The sequence below is a fragment of the Anguilla rostrata genome, chromosome 1 (assembly GCF_018555375.3).
Source record: "Anguilla rostrata isolate EN2019 chromosome 1, ASM1855537v3, whole genome shotgun sequence".
NCBI classification, from domain to species: Eukaryota; Metazoa; Chordata; class Actinopteri; order Anguilliformes; family Anguillidae; genus Anguilla; species Anguilla rostrata.
Window position 1 is genome coordinate 47,631,541 of NC_057933.1, and position 16,557 is coordinate 47,648,097.

Sequence of the window (16,557 nt, forward strand, 5' to 3'; positions counted from 1 at the left end):
ACTGTATGTCCATGCAGAGCAATCATCGGTCCCAGTAACTCCTATAAGATGGCTGCCCATACAGATCCACCACGTGTAAAATTTGGGAACAGACATTGTTCTGTTCATAGCTGAAGACTTCATTTAGGTTTATCTAGATATAAACCCATCCAAATGTTGGAGAAGTAGACTCATCACACAATCTTACTTTTTTCACTCACATCAGGGGTCCAGGTTTGTGCTCTTTACATCAGGTTATGCGGCATTAACTTTGAAAGAATTTTGTTTCCAAACGGCATCCCTGCCATTAACACCAGCTTTGTGAAGCTTAGGACAGTCTTTGACACAGAGATGTTTTGTGGTCCGTTTTGGGACTGTAGTTTTGGGGAGTTTAGCAGCTATGCTGTTGTGTGTTTGTCTGACCCTGTCAGTGAGTTTTGACTTCTGGCACCATCTGTTTGATCACTTTGGATCTGTTAATTGCCTCATGTTGCTCTGAGAACTCGCACATCAGTGCGCTGATTGTCAGAACTCTTTTATAGCTACACATACTGCTAAATGTCATTCAACTTAATTAGACTCACCTGTGCAGCTGCCTTTGTATATTTGATTTAACTACTTCAAAATCAGTCTTTTTTGCTTGTGGTTTCCATTATTTTGCCCAACTCCTGTGTGTGTGTCTGTGTGCATGCGTGCGTGTGTGTGTGTGTGTGAGGGTGTGTGTCTGTGTCTGCATGCGTGCGTGCGTGCGTGCGTGTGTGTGTGTGTCTGTGTCTGTGTCTGTGTGCGTGCGTGCGTGCGTGTGTGTGAGGGTGTGTGTACCCAGACATGTTATGGTGAGAAGTGATAAAGGAGAAGCAGAGACTGAACTGCAAGCACTATCAGTGCAGAGCCAGTTAAAACAGTGGGGTGATCTTATCATATAATTGGACCGCTGGCCCCCCAAACTTGTTCGATGTACGGCAGTCTTATCTGGAAGATTGCTATGGTGCATAGCGGCCATCTGGTATGCATTGTGTTAATTTACTTCTGTGAAGAAACACTCTTGTTTTTCGTGAATCGCCCTGTTCAGTTCTCTTTTTGCTTGTGAGTTTTATGAAGGACTCTACTGAGTAGATCCATGAGGTTTCAAACAGGATACAAGTTAAAGGACGCCAGTGGCTTCTCTAAAGCTTTGACACTTTTAATCGATTTGGCTGAAGTGATTGTTTATACACAAATAAGACTAAAATGCGGTGAAAATAAAACAATTATTTTAAAAGGGTACTGAATTCTATGAAATCTTTGTCAGATCATCATTGAAATTGCATATTGTTTTAGTACCTGATATACATAATAGGTTTTTTTCAGGAAACCACCAAGAACTGGACATAAGCAAGATACTGGTAGAGGTCAAGCACGGGTTAACAAACATGCAACTTATCATGGGTTTGTTTTCTCATGCAACAACACCCAAGAAGGTATATGTCCAGAAGATATTTTCCCAACTGGCAAACTGCAGAAGGTTTAGTCCTTAAACTCTCAATCGAGTTGCCTGCACGAGTATGTGATCGAGTGATGTAAGACAAGAATAAGAGGAATAAAATACAGCAATTACATTAAGTCCACAGAAATATGAGCTGGAAGCACTGGTTTTTTTCTCACAATTAATTATCTGGTCCAGTGGTGTGCACAGGCGAGCAAAGCAAGCATTCACAGCTGTCTAAACATACATCAGCAGCAAAACAACTAGGGTTAAAAACATTCCCTCTGGTCAAATTAGGTGTGAAAGTCACTTTTATGGAAAAATCCAGAAGCAATAACAGCGAAGCTTCATTCACCATGTGCATGTTCACAATCAAACAGCAGCTCAAGACAATTCTTTTTACTAGTCAGTAAAAAAAAAAAAGAAATCTTTAAGATGATTAGGCCAGACAAGGGTAGACTTGAGGCAAAAGATTATTATTCTCTCACAATTTTCCCCTGTGCATCTGTATATAATTGACAAAATATGAATAGCCCAGAGTATATGAAAAATTGCATAAAACCTAAAATCGAATTAACTAAAAATAGCTTACCAGAGCACAGTAGCATAAATCCATGCATTCACAAATGCTGCTCATAGATTTTTCTCAAAGGATATCTCAACAGAAATCTATTCCATATAACTGCAAACATCACAGTCAGCCCAGTGACATTTTGCTTGGAAGACATTCCAGTGTACACACTTTTAAAAACTATTTCCCTGAACCTGTGCAGTCCAGTGCCTTGTTTTCAGCTGAAAAGATTCTCATTGGCAGCGAACACTAGTATACTCACGTGCCTTCCACTAAAAGAGGAGGGAAGTTTCAAACTGCATGAATGGAACGGGACAATATTAGAAGATAGCGCCACTTGGGGGACCTTTGTGACCTGTCCTGGAAGACTGTATCTTCATTTGGAAACAGGGAAGCACAGGTAGTTTAGGCTGACTGCAGAAACAATTCTAATACAAACTGCTGTACGAAAGGTCGGAAAATCAAGCAACTAATTTTGGTAAAAACCATACAGAAAGGATGTGGAAAAACAAAGCGGTGAAACAAGGACTGTGGGCCGTTTGTTACACAGTGCTGGGCAGGAATATGTTAGTCGATGAAGCAGCAATAGCTCAATGTAGTGTACAGTAGTGAATTCTGACTTATCTGGTCACCTTCAAGCAATAATGTTGCACAACATGCTGAGTGCAAGCACCTACATCCAGTGATTGATTGATGTCCGCCTGTTCGGGTCACTACTCACATGTTGTGCCAAGACTAGCACCATTTGACAATGAACAGATGGAGACACACTCGCTTCCGCTTGATATGGTTTGTACCTTTGTTCCATCTGTCATGCAGCCTATGCCGCAACCATTTCTATTACACTTGTCACCAATATAATAGCATCAGAAGTGACCTTGCATGCATGCAGCGATTATCATTAAGAATCTCAATTGACACACCAACAACAGGTTATTTGCTTATCATACAGATCTTTATGGACAATCTGATTCTGCCATTTTCACTCGTACAGTAGAATTAAATCCAGAGAGCCTACATGAATGAAATAAAATAAAGACAAAACACTATTTACTAAAATAATAAGAACCGGTCTATAATGGTTTTAAAGTAATCATCTCAAAGATTTTCATTAGTAAATGTCTGTTAAGTCACTATCTATTGGCGAATTAGGTAACACAATGGTGATTGAGCCTATTATTATATTAATTTATATTATTATTATAATTTATGATTAAAGAACTGGGTGTCTGTGGCAATATTCCCAAAAAATTACAAGCGGCGCACAGTTAGTGACGCGTTTTCCATCACCCATCAGTGGTTGGTCCGCCAGTGGTTGGAGCTAACACAACAGGCTTGCTCTTCCACTCAGTTGTGTGATCGGCCTACAGTTTTTTCCAGTCTCTAGTTGGCTATCTGGTTGTCTAATTTACCACCCTCCCTTTGCCTGGGAATCAGGTGTGCAGACAGTCTGGCCAATCAGTAGCACTAAATACCCGGGAGAAAAGAAAACCAGGGCTGGATTTGGATTCGAGGGCCAGCGCTGATGATCCCTGATGTAGGCTATAGGTATGTCACAAAGGTGACGCTGGTTGGATCCGGTTGGATCTCTGGGAAGTGAGGTCCAAAAACACACCTGCAATTACCGCTTCTCGCCATTGGTACCGCCAAAGAGAACGAAACGGCGATCGTCAAGACTGTAACATTAATTAATTTGCTGTAGTATGCATCTCTGCTGTTGATGTTCATATTTGTATTCAAAGCAACACACAGCATTTATGTAAAACAGTTAACATGGTTGAAGGAAGCACATCAGATTACTGTCAGATATATGGATATTTTAAAAGAAAATCTGTATTCCCACAGGTTAATCCCCACATGACAGCCGACATCCAGCAACTCATCATTGCCATCAGTGTAATCCTGAGTAACATTACAAGAGGGTTTAAGGACTGTTAAGGTCTTTAAAACATTGTAGTGTAATTTTTATGCAGTGAAGACAGCCTGTCATGTGAAACAATGTCTCAGTTTTTTAATCCACTGCTATTTTACATCACTGCATCTGCATGTTCAAACAGGTTCACATTTCATAAGGAGGGGGGGGGGGGCGACTACAGCCTACAGTTTCAGGCTACATAAAAGTTTCAACTTTCATACAGCACAGATCATTCCTTCAGCCAAATGCCTGTGGCAGACGTTAGGATCCCTTAGTCTTCCTGATCATAGATTCCATCACAGTCCACTGCTCGTTTGTGACCTGCATGGAAGGAACACGCACAATTAAGCCATTTAAAAAGCAGAACACATTAAGTGTGGTCGTTTCAAACGGGGCCATTACCTCTCTCAGGACGTTGAACTCGCCAGCTATTGAGACGTACTCCCCACCATCCATTCTAATGGTCTGCAAACAATAGAGGCAAGGGTTTGTCAAACATGCTCAGATCCAACACAGTTTAAAACAGTGAGAGAAGAAATGTATCTTTTTTTTTTTTTAATTACTAAAAACATTCTCAAAAAAATACTTATTAAAAGTATGGGTGTCTTTCAGATGCCACAGAATCACCGTCTCTGAACTGTTTATCTGCCCTGTTTGCACAGGAAGAGGTCATGTTTTGTTGCATTAGGTGTTATTTGTCATAAGGCCCGGTAAGTCACATTGAAAAGAAGCACAACATCAGCTGCCAAATGAGTAAAAGTAGAAGATGCAGAGAGGGGCATCTGACACACGCTCATGCGCCAGGCGGCGTGGCGCGGCGCGGGCACACGGACAGACGCCAGCCGCGCCACGCGCCGCAACCCACGCCCTCCGCCCTCTGCTGTAACCCAGGAGCCCCGGCGGGAGACCGCGCCCGCGCCGAGCTCACGGACCGACGCGCCGGCGATGACTCACCGCTCCCGAGACCCAGGACGCGTAGTCGCTGCAGAGGTAGGCCGCCAGGTTGGCGATTTCCCCGGGGGTGCCCAGGCGCCCCGTCGGTATCCGGCCCATCAGAGACTTCTCAAACGTGCCCATCGGGTCCAGCCGACTGAAGGCGCCCTGTCGCAGTAACAATGAGAGACTGCGACGGTTACTCCAGAGACCAGAGATCACTAAAAAGTGCACAGTGAATCAAATACAGGATTTACACTTCAAACATTCAGTGTACTACCACTTAAACCATATTTAGATTCAGATTTCAAATTTTCAGTATACTACAACTTAAAACATCTCAAAACATCTTCTTTTTTTTACAAATCAGCAGACATTTCTCTTCATACTGTAAAACTGTGTGAGAAGCCAATTGCACCCACAAACTGTGTTCTGTAATTCCACAAGCTTACTGTAAAAAAGCAAGAGTGCACATAAAGCACCTTAGTCTTTATTGGGCCTGGTTGAATGATGTTGAATCGCATGCCGTACCTCCCCCACTCAGCTGCTAGGGACCTGTAATTCAAACACATACGCATACTCCCCTCTCTTAAGGTTCTGGCTGTGAAAAATGCCTTATACAATCCTCCATTAACTGTAGAAATGGTCAAAAGAAACCGCGTACAATTACCCGCTGGAAATGAAACGAGTCCCATTTATTTCTGTCACACCACGCAACGGACCTGAGAGAGATTATAAATGAATGCAAAATGCTGCACAGATTCCTCCCTCTTGCTTGAGGAGGGGGAGAGGGAACAGAGCTGACCTTCATTGATTCTGGAAACCCTGTACACACCCTGTGCTAAAAGCACCCTAGACAACATCTTTAGAGAAGAGTCTACACTGACAGGTTAAATAACTTTTTACCTGACCAAAACAAAAAATAACTAACTGGTAGGTGGTCATAAATGCCAATGGTGCAAGTTTGAACCTGCTCGGAAAACTAAACACTATAAAGACGCCTGCAGTTCTCTAACATGCTATTAGCTACTGTTGTTTAAAACTGAGCTTAGTGCAGTCTTAAACAGTTTCTATCAATGTGAAATCTCCTGGGTTTCTTAATTGTTTCTAGTAGCGAAGTTCCCATCTCTTCTTCAAAGATGACATTTGAATTCATGTTTTTTAATGAAGCTCCTATGCACCTTTGATGAGGGGAAAGTGCTGTCCCTCTCACTGATTTATTCAACCTCTGCTAATCCATCTTCATTATGCCCAAATGTCTCCAGAGATTGTAAAGACATTCATGCTCTAATGATAATTAAAATTTTGAGGAATTCCAATTATGGTTATTAATGCTCATCTTTAATAAACACAGAGAAGCATGTATTGCATTTGCAGACTTCAAAAAATGGGTCTATTTTGTATTTTTAACATTCTATTTAAGATTTTAATATCTTTAATAAACTTTCAATGTTTATTTTTATTGCTTGTATAATTTTATTTTATTGTTTTGCTTAATTTGGAATTGCAACTCACATTTTAGGACTGTTCCATCACTGCAACAGCTTCACGCAATTCAGGAGAGCGCAGACTTGTGTGCGCACCCTGCAAAACAAATGTAACCAACCGCTGCTTCTTCTTGCAGTCTTTTTTCAGTCGAACAGCTCTGCTGCACAGCCATCATGTGAAAGACTGCACTGCTTACACAGTGTGGAAAGACTGTACCTGACTGTTTGACCAGAGGGACCTGCCAAGTGGAAACCTCCCCCCCCCACCCCCTAGCCCCCTCCATTTGCCTCACACTGTGGGACACAGTCTCAGTCAGGACTCCATTCTGTGGGGCATGACGCTGCTGCATTAAGACGGAGTGTAGCACAGTGGGTAAGGAACTGGGCTTGTAACTGAAAGGTCGTAGGTTCGAATCCCGGGTAAGGACACTGCCGTTGTACCCTTGAGCAAGGTACTTAACCTGCATTGCTTCAGTATATATCCAGCTGTATAAATGGATACAATGTAAAAAATGCTGTGTTAAAAGTTGTGTAAGTCGCTCTGGATAAGAGCGTCTGCTAAATGCCTGTAATGTAATGTAATGTAATGTAATGCTTTACCCGCACAAGCCACTCCACAACCCCTGTGCTGCACATTCCAGCAATCCCCCCCCACATTATGCATTCAAATGGAAATGCGTACTTGCAGAGTGCCTCCACTCCTGCTTTAGCCGAGGCGCTGGGCACCAGAAAACCTGTGCCGGTTTCCGCATAGATCGTGGTTATGGCCAAGAATGCTGCTCCTGGGGAAACAAAAAAAAAAAGCCACATCAATATTTGCATCACAGTCCTTGTTCACCTCAATAAATAACAATAAAACAGAAAATACAGCTACAGCTGATACATGCATTACACTGTTGCATTCGCCCAGTGAGCGTCCTTATCAAGGGCAACTTTCTTGGCTTGCATTTCAGTTATAACTATTTATACAGCTGGACTTTTACGGTTCTGGTGGAGTACTCTTCTCAGTGGTAAAATGACTGCACCTCACCTGAGATTCGAACCTGTAATCTTGCTCATACAGTATTTCCAGTTCTCTTCCAAATGCACCGCACCACTTCCCCAGCACATTGGTGAACAGCATTTGGTGCTTATAAATGTAAATCTAAATAAACTGCAGGTATAAATGGGAAACAAGGGGGTGTGAAGACCGAAACATGACCAAGTCACATGTTTTCCATGTAGCGTTCAAACAGATTACATCATTATGGAACTAATGTACTGTAACACTGCAGCATTTCTGAGTCATTCCAAAGCTTTACTATATATGGGTTGTGATGAGTCACCAATATTTTTGGATCAATAGAACAAACAACAAGATGACAATACAAAGCTCAGGTTAAAAAAATGAATCTGCTTTTATAATGAACTTCTTGGCTTGACAAATATTGACCGAAAAATAATGATACAATAAAATGTTTATGCCACAATTCAAAAGGCAACTGTAGTATAGAGATAAGAATACTACAATGTTGAGTTTTAAGTAGACTGAAACAGAGGGGCCTTTGCAGATTGTGTCGAAGTTCTTTAGATTACTATCCTTCATCAATAACAACTATTGATCAGAGGGGACTCTCTACCGCAGACAAAGGCTGTATACAAACACGTTTTGTAAAGACACAACCTCTTTGTCAAGAAAAAGGTAGCCTTCCAACTAAACGGGCAGCAGCGTAGTATAATGGGTAAGGAACTGGTCTTGTCACCTGAAGGTCACAGGTTCGATTCTCGGGCAAGACACTGCCTTTGTACCCTTGAGCAGGTACTTAACCTGCATTGCTTCGGTATATATCTAGCCGAAGAAATGGATGCAATGTAAATGCTATGCTATATGGTAAGAGTGTCTGCTAAAATGCCTGTAATGCAAATGCCGATGCAAAACCTATTTTCGAAGTAGATTGATGAAATGCACAAATTCAGCTTGGATGAAATAATTATACGTACTTAATAAGCAAATGTATAATTTCTTCCAAAACATAGCCAACAGTGACATCTTTCTACCTCAAAATACAGGTAAACGCATTGACATTTGTGAGTCTTTACTTCCATCTGCTGGCTACAGTCCTTAACTGCATCACTTCTAATACACATTACCATTTATTTAAATCCACAAGTTAAAAAATCCTTCTCTTCAGCAGACAAATTTAGCCTTTGTCACAAGAAATGAGAAATATTGTATGCAACTGCACTGATGACAACCTTGCTGCTTATTTGCAATCATGTCTATTTACATTAAATTTGTAGTTTACACAAGCTAAGATTTCAATAAGTTTGGACATTGTTGTTGACATCGATACTAGTCGATGTACATTAATTCATGTAAATAGTGGGGAAAAAAGTGGATGCCTACAATAACTTGCATCACATTAAAATGCATAACATTTGCATAGTAGATATAAATATATTTGTATCAAATTTCGGGTGACCTATAACTTTAAATCGTATAGATTTGTAGGTCATCCAAGGCCTTACAGGAGAATATGTCTCATTTCCCCTCTGACTATCCTTACCTTTCTCTGCTTTGATCAGCCGTTTGCCAACCTCCAGGGTCACGTAGGCAGTGCCGTTGAGAACAATGTCAGTTATGGTTTTCCAGGCATTGGCGGACAGCTTCTCGGTGGGGGAGATGAAGTTTCCAGCGGCGTTGTTGATCACAACCTAAACCAGGTGAAATGATAAACCTCAACTCCAAAAGTCAAAGGATCACATGGGGAGCATAGAAAGAATGTGCGCCAATGAGATCAATGTGAAATGTCAGTACTGACGTACATCGGGCAGGCCCGCAACATTGACGAGCTCATCGACGCATGCCTTCACTGATGACGGGTCCCTCACGTCACACTGCACGGCATAAACCTAGCAACAAAATGTGTCAGAACAAGAAGGTAACTAAACACGAATGGTGCTGAACAAAAACATTTAAATGAACCAGCTTTTTTTTTTTGTATATTAGTTTTAAACAAATGTCAAAGACACATTCAGCTGGTTTATTATACATTAGTAATAATAACAATACACTTTCCTTTAACGTTTTATTAAAGGAAACCAGCATCTCAGTGCTTCACAGTGCATTCAAAAAGACGAGACAAAATACATACAAAATGAAATGAATGGATAAAAATAAACAGAAAAGGCAGGCAAAATCAATAATAATTGTCATAAGCAATCTTAAGTGAGTTTTCAGTTCAGACTTAAAATGGTATATAAAGAATCTGTAGCATACCTCATTTCCTGTTTGGGTTGATATTTCATCTGCAGTCTGTTTTAAAACATCCAATTTTCTGAAACACAAGTAGTGAATTTTTTTTTTTTTTTTTTTTTTAAACCTGCTTACCTTTTTGAAAAATCATTAGAACAGACATGGTTCAGGCTGTGTGTCTACTTATAACTAGAGCCATCAGTTTTCCACTGCTCGTGTTCATACATCGTTTAGCCTACTTCAATCCTCCACCAACAAGGGGTCAAACCACATAACAAACAATTATCCTGATTGCATCACCCCAATCATCTGCCTTAATAGAGCAATTACCACTTACTAAACACAGATTCATGCCAGCAGCCATACCACGATGCACCCTGCTCCAGCAGAATGGCTGAATTTCAGCAAGTGTGGGTTTGGTTAGTACTTGGATGGGAGACCACCAGGGAAAACTAAGTTGTGTTGGTGAGCCAGCAGGGTGGGAGTATGGGGTTCCCCGGTGCCCTGGCTAAATTCCCAAACAGACCCTTCAAACTAGCCACCTAATCATCCCCTGATTTAATTGGCTAAAAAATACTCTCCCTCTCCAGCTTAGCTGGTGCAAATTTGGTACCGTGCATCACCCAATTGGGTGCCAAGTGGTGGGTGAGGTGAGTTCCCACTCATCACTGTAAAGCACTTTGAGCATTTGGAAAAGTATATTGTCATATAGCCTAAATGCAATGATTCATTCATTTGTGATGTTTCATTGTGATGTTAAAAGCGACCCTTGCATGTTAAATTCAGCCCAATTATATTGGACCGCAGACATACAGCACACACTTCTAAGCTGCCTAGCGGTGGGCCCCTCCATCTATTACATGCTTGTGTGAAAATGCATGTAATTTCAGATTTTACACTTGTCCAGAATAACATTTACTTGAGAACACCTCTGATTTTAAAGACGTTGAGTCACCACTCAATGCTGTCGTTTCCCCTACTGACAGATGATTCCCACTCTCTGTTGTTTTGTTTGTTTTTAATATTCAACCTAGTTATCTTCTTTGTGTAATTTATTTTTAAATTGCAAGTTGTGCAAAAAAAGGAAACTAAACAAATCTGTAAATATGTCTGTCCAGTGTACCAAGCAGATACGGTTACGCTCTTTTCCTCAAAAACATTATTTTCATAGCCTGCATCTGATGTTCCCTCCATCTTCTTTCCACCTTCCATCCTTACACTTCCCCCTAATTAAAGGTACAGTATGTAAGTTTGTTTTAGAACATTTTTGTTCATGTTTGGTTAACTTTCCTCACAGATATGAATAAATTAAAAGCTCTAAGAAGACAATTTGGTGTCTCTGACTGCCTCAGAAATCAGCCACTCCAAATTTATCTGCACCTGAATCTTGAAATCAATTAGGGCAGCTCTCTACAAGGAGGCTTCCTTACCTGCCTGTCAATCCAGTGGCATGTTCACAACAGTCAGAGCAGGCAGGGTGGGGCTACACAGATAATAGCAGAGCAGAAATACTGCAGAGATAGTACTATAGCTAGCTAGTACAGAACGAAACAAGAATGGCAGAATCCCAGCTTTGCCAACAACAGCTTAAACTGATAAAAAAAAGGAAGAAAAAGACTGAAGAACATAATTTATTGCCCAAAAAGAAATTGAACTGAGCAAGAGACAAGACAAGAGTGAACATCAGTTTGGCTTTACTGGGCTTATACAGATGCCAGATCAAGATATGACTGAGATAATTAAGAGCAGATGTTTGCACAAAATCATGAAACAAATCGGCCCTTTGTTGTGCACCCACACACTATGACAGACAGGTGGCTAAATTTAGCCAACTTTCAACAGACAACAAAAGGTCTGTCAAGAAGACTATAGGTGAAACACTACAATGTGACCCATTACTTACATGAAAATAATGAACATTTCTGTAGGCCAATATGTAAAATAATGAGAAGAATTCACCTGCTTGCAATGACGCATTTGGCACCCAGAGTAGAAAGAGTGGTGGTCATTCCTTTCCCCAGACCTGTGCCACCCCCGGTTATGAAGGCAACTTTGTTTTTGAACGAACCAGGTAGCAACATCACCCCTTCATTGGGCGGGAAAAATCCAGCTTGAGGAAGGTTGGATTGCAACAAAACCTTTGGTCCACAGCTTATAAACTAGTTAAAAAGATAAAGAAACCCATGCATTATATTAGCTACACCCCTTCTGTGAAGAGTTTTGAGAACACGCTAGCCAACTTTATTTTTAGCGATGTGTACTAATGCACATTCTCATGAGATCATGAGATAGGGCACGCAACATATAAATGAATAGTGCAGGTCGCAGGGCGCACCTGCAGAGGGGGTCAGAAAGACCCTGACATGCGTTTCTTCCGCCTTTGAACCTTTGAACTGCTTGATTTCGCCACTATTTACTCTTTTATACAATATCTGCAATTAGTTCTACTGGCTGAAGAATTGTTCAAATTGGCAAACCCAGGTGATTGGAACAAAATAATGGGGACGACTTACTTTCTGAACATGAATTTTCCACCTTATATCTCACTTGTTCTGGCGCTAACCTCCTTCACGTGTTTAAAAATGTTTATCAAACTAAAGAGTCATATTTACTTAGAAGATTTATGGTAGCTTGTCACGCAAGTGTTTAAAAATGTCTTTTCTTTGTATTTTAATTTTTTAGTACGTTAGCGTCAGAACCAATGAGGCACTGCATAAGCCACGGAGATAATGTAGTCTGCAAACTTTCCCTTACTTGTGACACTTTTGTTGACTCTCAACGCGAAAATCTTGCATTAATCGTTCATCTTACCCTTCGATGCAGACAGCCTAATGGCATGGTCAGATCACCTTTAAATGCTGAAACCCTTCTCATTACAGTCGACGCCATGTTTTGAAAAACTGGGATTGCCCTTTCACCTATTTTTATACGGTGTATGCCTTTCACCGACTTATTTAAACGCTGATGTGTTCTTCTCCTTCTCTAAATTTAATGACAGATCGTAAACAGATGCATAGGTGCATACCGCCACCTACTGTACCGGAGTGTGTAACATTAGAATCACACCTAAAACCTAAACCTAAAAATCCTAACTTAAAATCCCTTCCAAATTCCATCCCCGCCCAAGCTATATATCTTATCACGTAAAGTGTTCCTCTCTGAATTATATTTACTACATCTCATTATGACATGTTCAACATTTTCGGGAACATTACAAATATCACATTTATCTGAAATATACTTCGCCATTAAATAAAGAGTTGAATTTAATTCAGTATGTCCAAATCTTAACCTAGAAAAAACCACTTCCTCCCTTCTGCACTTCCCTTTGAAAGCCTTCACCTTAATGGATTTCTGTATACTGAAATAGTGTCTCCCTTTGATATCTATTTCCCACTTCTTCTACCACAAATCCCTCACTGCCTTTCTTCTGAACGATTTGGCCTCACCTTTTCCAAAGGAACTTTCATTATTTCATCGTCATTTAATTTCAACGCTCTCTTTGCAATCTCATCTGCTTTCTCATTACCCTCTACACCAACATGAGCAGGAACTCAACAATTGTACATCAATTCAAACTCTTTGTATTCTTAGCATTATCGTAAATATTTCCATCAATAAATCATCTCTTATTGTTTCTTTTTAATTCAAACTGCAGTAGAGTCTGAACAAATGACAACTCTCTCAGGCCTTACCTCTTCTATGAATTGTAATCCTAAAATTATAGCAACTATTTCTGCTGTAAATACAGATAATCTATCATTAATTATTTTGCATATGACTACATCAAACTCAGGTATGTACACTCCTGTTCCTACATGTCCACTCCCTGGATCTTTAGATCCATCAGTAAATATTGACATATAGTTATAATAATTCATAATCTTGAACCAAATATCCAATGTTATCCACTTCCCTTTCAATCCATTCTCTCTTCTGCTCCACGAGTTGCAAGTCCACATTGGGCACTGGTAATATCCATGGAGGAACATTACCCCACACAATATTTGGCCCATATTCTAACCTATTTAAACCATATTCTTCTGCTGTTGTGTTAATATTCCAATCAAATCCTTTACCTTTAAGTTGTGAATATTCCCAACAATCACACAGCACTTTTGTTGTAGGTTGTTCCTCTCCAGATCCCTTTAACTTAACCCAATATGCCAATGACAACTTTGAGCCTCTTAAATATAATGGAAATTCATCAGCTTCCACCAGTAGTGCATTAGTAGGAGTTGTTTTAATTGCACCAATACTGAATCAATACTGAGCTCTGAACTGTATTCTGTATAATTTTTCCAAAACACTCTTAGCTGCTGCTCCATATACCATACACCTATAATCAATACATGATCGTCTTAAGGCCCTATAGATATCCAGTAACAATTGTTCATCTGCTCCCCATTCATATCCAGAAACTGATCTCATGAGATTCAGTACTTTTTTACATTTTGTTTCAATTTGTTTAACATGAGTTCTCCATATACATTTCTCATCAAACCATAACCCTAGACATTTGAACTATGTTACCCTTTCCATACATTGCCCATACAAATTTAAGCTGCATATTATCTATCCTTCTCTTTCTGGTAAAGAACATGTATCATGACTTTGCAACTGACATCTTAAATCCCCAATCATATGACCATCTTTCAACATTCAATATAGCACTCTGAATATTAGTCACATGTCTAATATGTTTCCCTCTTTTCCATATAGCCCCACCATCTGCATAAAGCGATGACCCAATATCTCCACCAACATTCATAAAAATATCATTTATCATAATGTTAAACAGAATAGGGCTAATAGCACTACCTTGAGGAATACCATTTACAATATCAAAATCATCTGAAACAGCTTCTTCAACTTCAACATGGAATGTCTGACTAGACAGGAAATCTAAGACCCAGTTGTATAGCCTTCCACCAATACCCATTTTATGCATTTTAATCAATAGTCCTTCTCTCCACATGGAATCATAAGCTTTCTCAATATCAAAATACACTATAGCCATGACCTCATTTATACTAATTGCTTTTTCTGCCTCATTACTAACTTTCACTAAAGCATCTAGCGTAGATCTACCTTTACGGAATCCACTTTGACATGTGCTTAGCGATCCTCTTTGTTCTAAACAGTATGACAATCTACAAACAGTTATCTTTTCCATCCGTTTACAGAAGTGAGATGTCAACGCTACAGGCCTGTAGTTTCCTGCATTAACTGGGTCTTTGCCAGGTTTATCAAAAGGTAGAATCAAAGCACTTTTCCAACTGCAAGGCATTACACCTTCTCTCCATATCTTATTAAACAGGTTCAATATAATTTTCAATACTTCAGCTGGTAATTGTCTAAAAATAGCATAGCATAATTGGTCTTGTCCTGGAGTAGTATATCCACTTCCCTCCAAGGCCATTTTCAACTCATGTAATGTAAAGTCCATGTCAAGTGATGATCCATCACTATCCTTTTTATTTGTTACATCAGCATTTGCTCTTAAAATTTCATCTTTTTGTTGTTTATGTATCTCATCTAAATGACTTTCACTATGTACACTTTCAAACTTCTTATTTGTAATTGCCAGATATTTTCAATCTATCAACACTGGGATTTTAACAGATTTTCTTTTTCCACTTATCTTTTTAATCATTGACCAAATGTCACCCAATTCTATTCTTCTGCCAATGGAGGAGCAGAATTGCCTCCATGCATTCTTCTTGGATGACTTAATAATTTTCCGTGTCACAGCTCTCTTCCTTTGATAATCAATCAGATTATCTTGACTCAAATAATTTCTTAATATTCTGAATGCATGATTTCTTTTTCATATCATTTTTACATTCATCATTCCACCATGGAATCATTTATTTTTCCCATTCACCGTGCTCTTTAGGAATACATATTGATGCAGCACTAATAATCATGGAAGTCACTGCTCCTGTACAGTTATCTACACCAACCTCATAGATATTCTTTCAGTGTACTCAATACAACATTCTATAAATTTATCCCAGTCAGCTTTAGGAAAACACCATCTTTCAATTACGTTACCTTCCTGTACATACATCAAAATTCATAGAGCATAATATCGAAAAGTGATCACTCCCTATGTTAGAATCATTCTTTACATTCCATTCACATGCATTACTCATATTTCCAGAGACTAAGGTAAGATCTAGGCACGAAACTGAATTTCTTGTAACATCCACCCTGGTACCTCTTCCATCAATGAGACAAGTAAGTGATCTCCAACTGAGCCTCTCAGCTTCTCCCGCTTCCGAGGTCGGGCACAGCCCTGGATAGATTCTCGGAGAGATGCGCATCTTGCACAGAGCCGAATAATTATGCAGTTCTGTGAATAGAGCAGCTGTAAGTTATCTTGTTAGTTCGGCCGTCATCTTTGCTTCAACTCTAGTGACGTTACGTAGGAACGGGGAACAAAGCTGGCGGGCTAACTAACAAGATTGAAAGGTTACAATGCAAACAAAAGGAGAACAGTACTGTCAAGTAGTCGTCAGATTGGTGTCCTTCGCGGAACTTACGTGAAACATTAATATTTACATTTTACTTAATGGGCATTTACATGAATATTCAAAAGAAATTCGGGCGCTGAGCGAAACGATGGAAATGATAACTCGAAAGCAAGCTGTTACATTTGCCAACAGATAATATAAGGAAATGCTGTAGCATCGTAACTTCCAGAATACATGTTAAATCTACCTTATACATTTTTGCATGGTACAAAATAAAGCACTGCGAAATAAAAATGTAGACTGGTATCTGTATAAAATTCAGTCATTGTTACGTTCACATTTTTATCATAATTTCTCGAGTGCAAATGTTTTACTGATCTACTATTCGGGTTACAATGTTGTAGTTTGGGCGGACACAAAATCCAGCGAGTTGGCTCTCTCAAAGTTCTTGTCCTCTCTGGTGGCTGGGCCAACGTCACTGAAATGTACGCTC

The 16,557-nt window shown here is 39.8% G+C and overlaps 1 protein-coding gene across 3 annotated transcripts; it reads right to left on the bottom strand.

The window, feature by feature from the left end:
* Nucleotides 1-3,824: 3,824 nt before the first annotated feature.
* decr1 (2,4-dienoyl CoA reductase 1, mitochondrial) lies at nt 3,825-12,556 on the bottom strand. Of its 3 annotated transcripts, none has more exons than XM_064339067.1 (10): nt 12,397-12,556; nt 11,545-11,744; nt 9,610-9,667; nt 9,156-9,242; nt 8,897-9,044; nt 7,033-7,132; nt 5,346-5,418; nt 4,885-5,031; nt 4,333-4,395; nt 3,825-4,251 (listed from the first exon to the last, which is right to left on the bottom strand). In XM_064339067.1, exons 1-10 carry the CDS (start codon nt 12,472-12,474, stop codon nt 4,192-4,194), a joined length of 1,014 nt encoding a protein of 337 aa, XP_064195137.1. In that variant the 5' UTR covers nt 12,475-12,556; the 3' UTR covers nt 3,825-4,191. The 3 variants fall into 3 exon arrangements, with proteins under 3 accessions (XP_064195137.1, XP_064195144.1, XP_064195136.1); XM_064339074.1 differs by lacking the exon at nt 12,397-12,556 and adding an exon at nt 12,340-12,361; XM_064339066.1 differs by having other exon boundaries at nt 3,825-4,395.
* Nucleotides 12,557-16,557: the final 4,001 nt, after the last annotated feature.

Coding starts and splice junctions, on each gene's coding strand:
- decr1 (XM_064339066.1), bottom strand. CDS start 12,474: ATGGCGTCGACTGTAATGAGAAGGGTTTCAGCATTTAAAGGTGATCTG. Junction 5,419..7,032: donor GGAGTGGAGGCACTCTGCAA/GTACGCATTTCC, acceptor TTTGAATTACAG/GTCCCTAGCAGCTGAGTGGG. Junction 5,032..5,345: donor CAGGCCCAATAAAGACTAAG/GTGCTTTATGTG, acceptor TTACTGCGACAG/GGCGCCTTCAGTCGGCTGGA.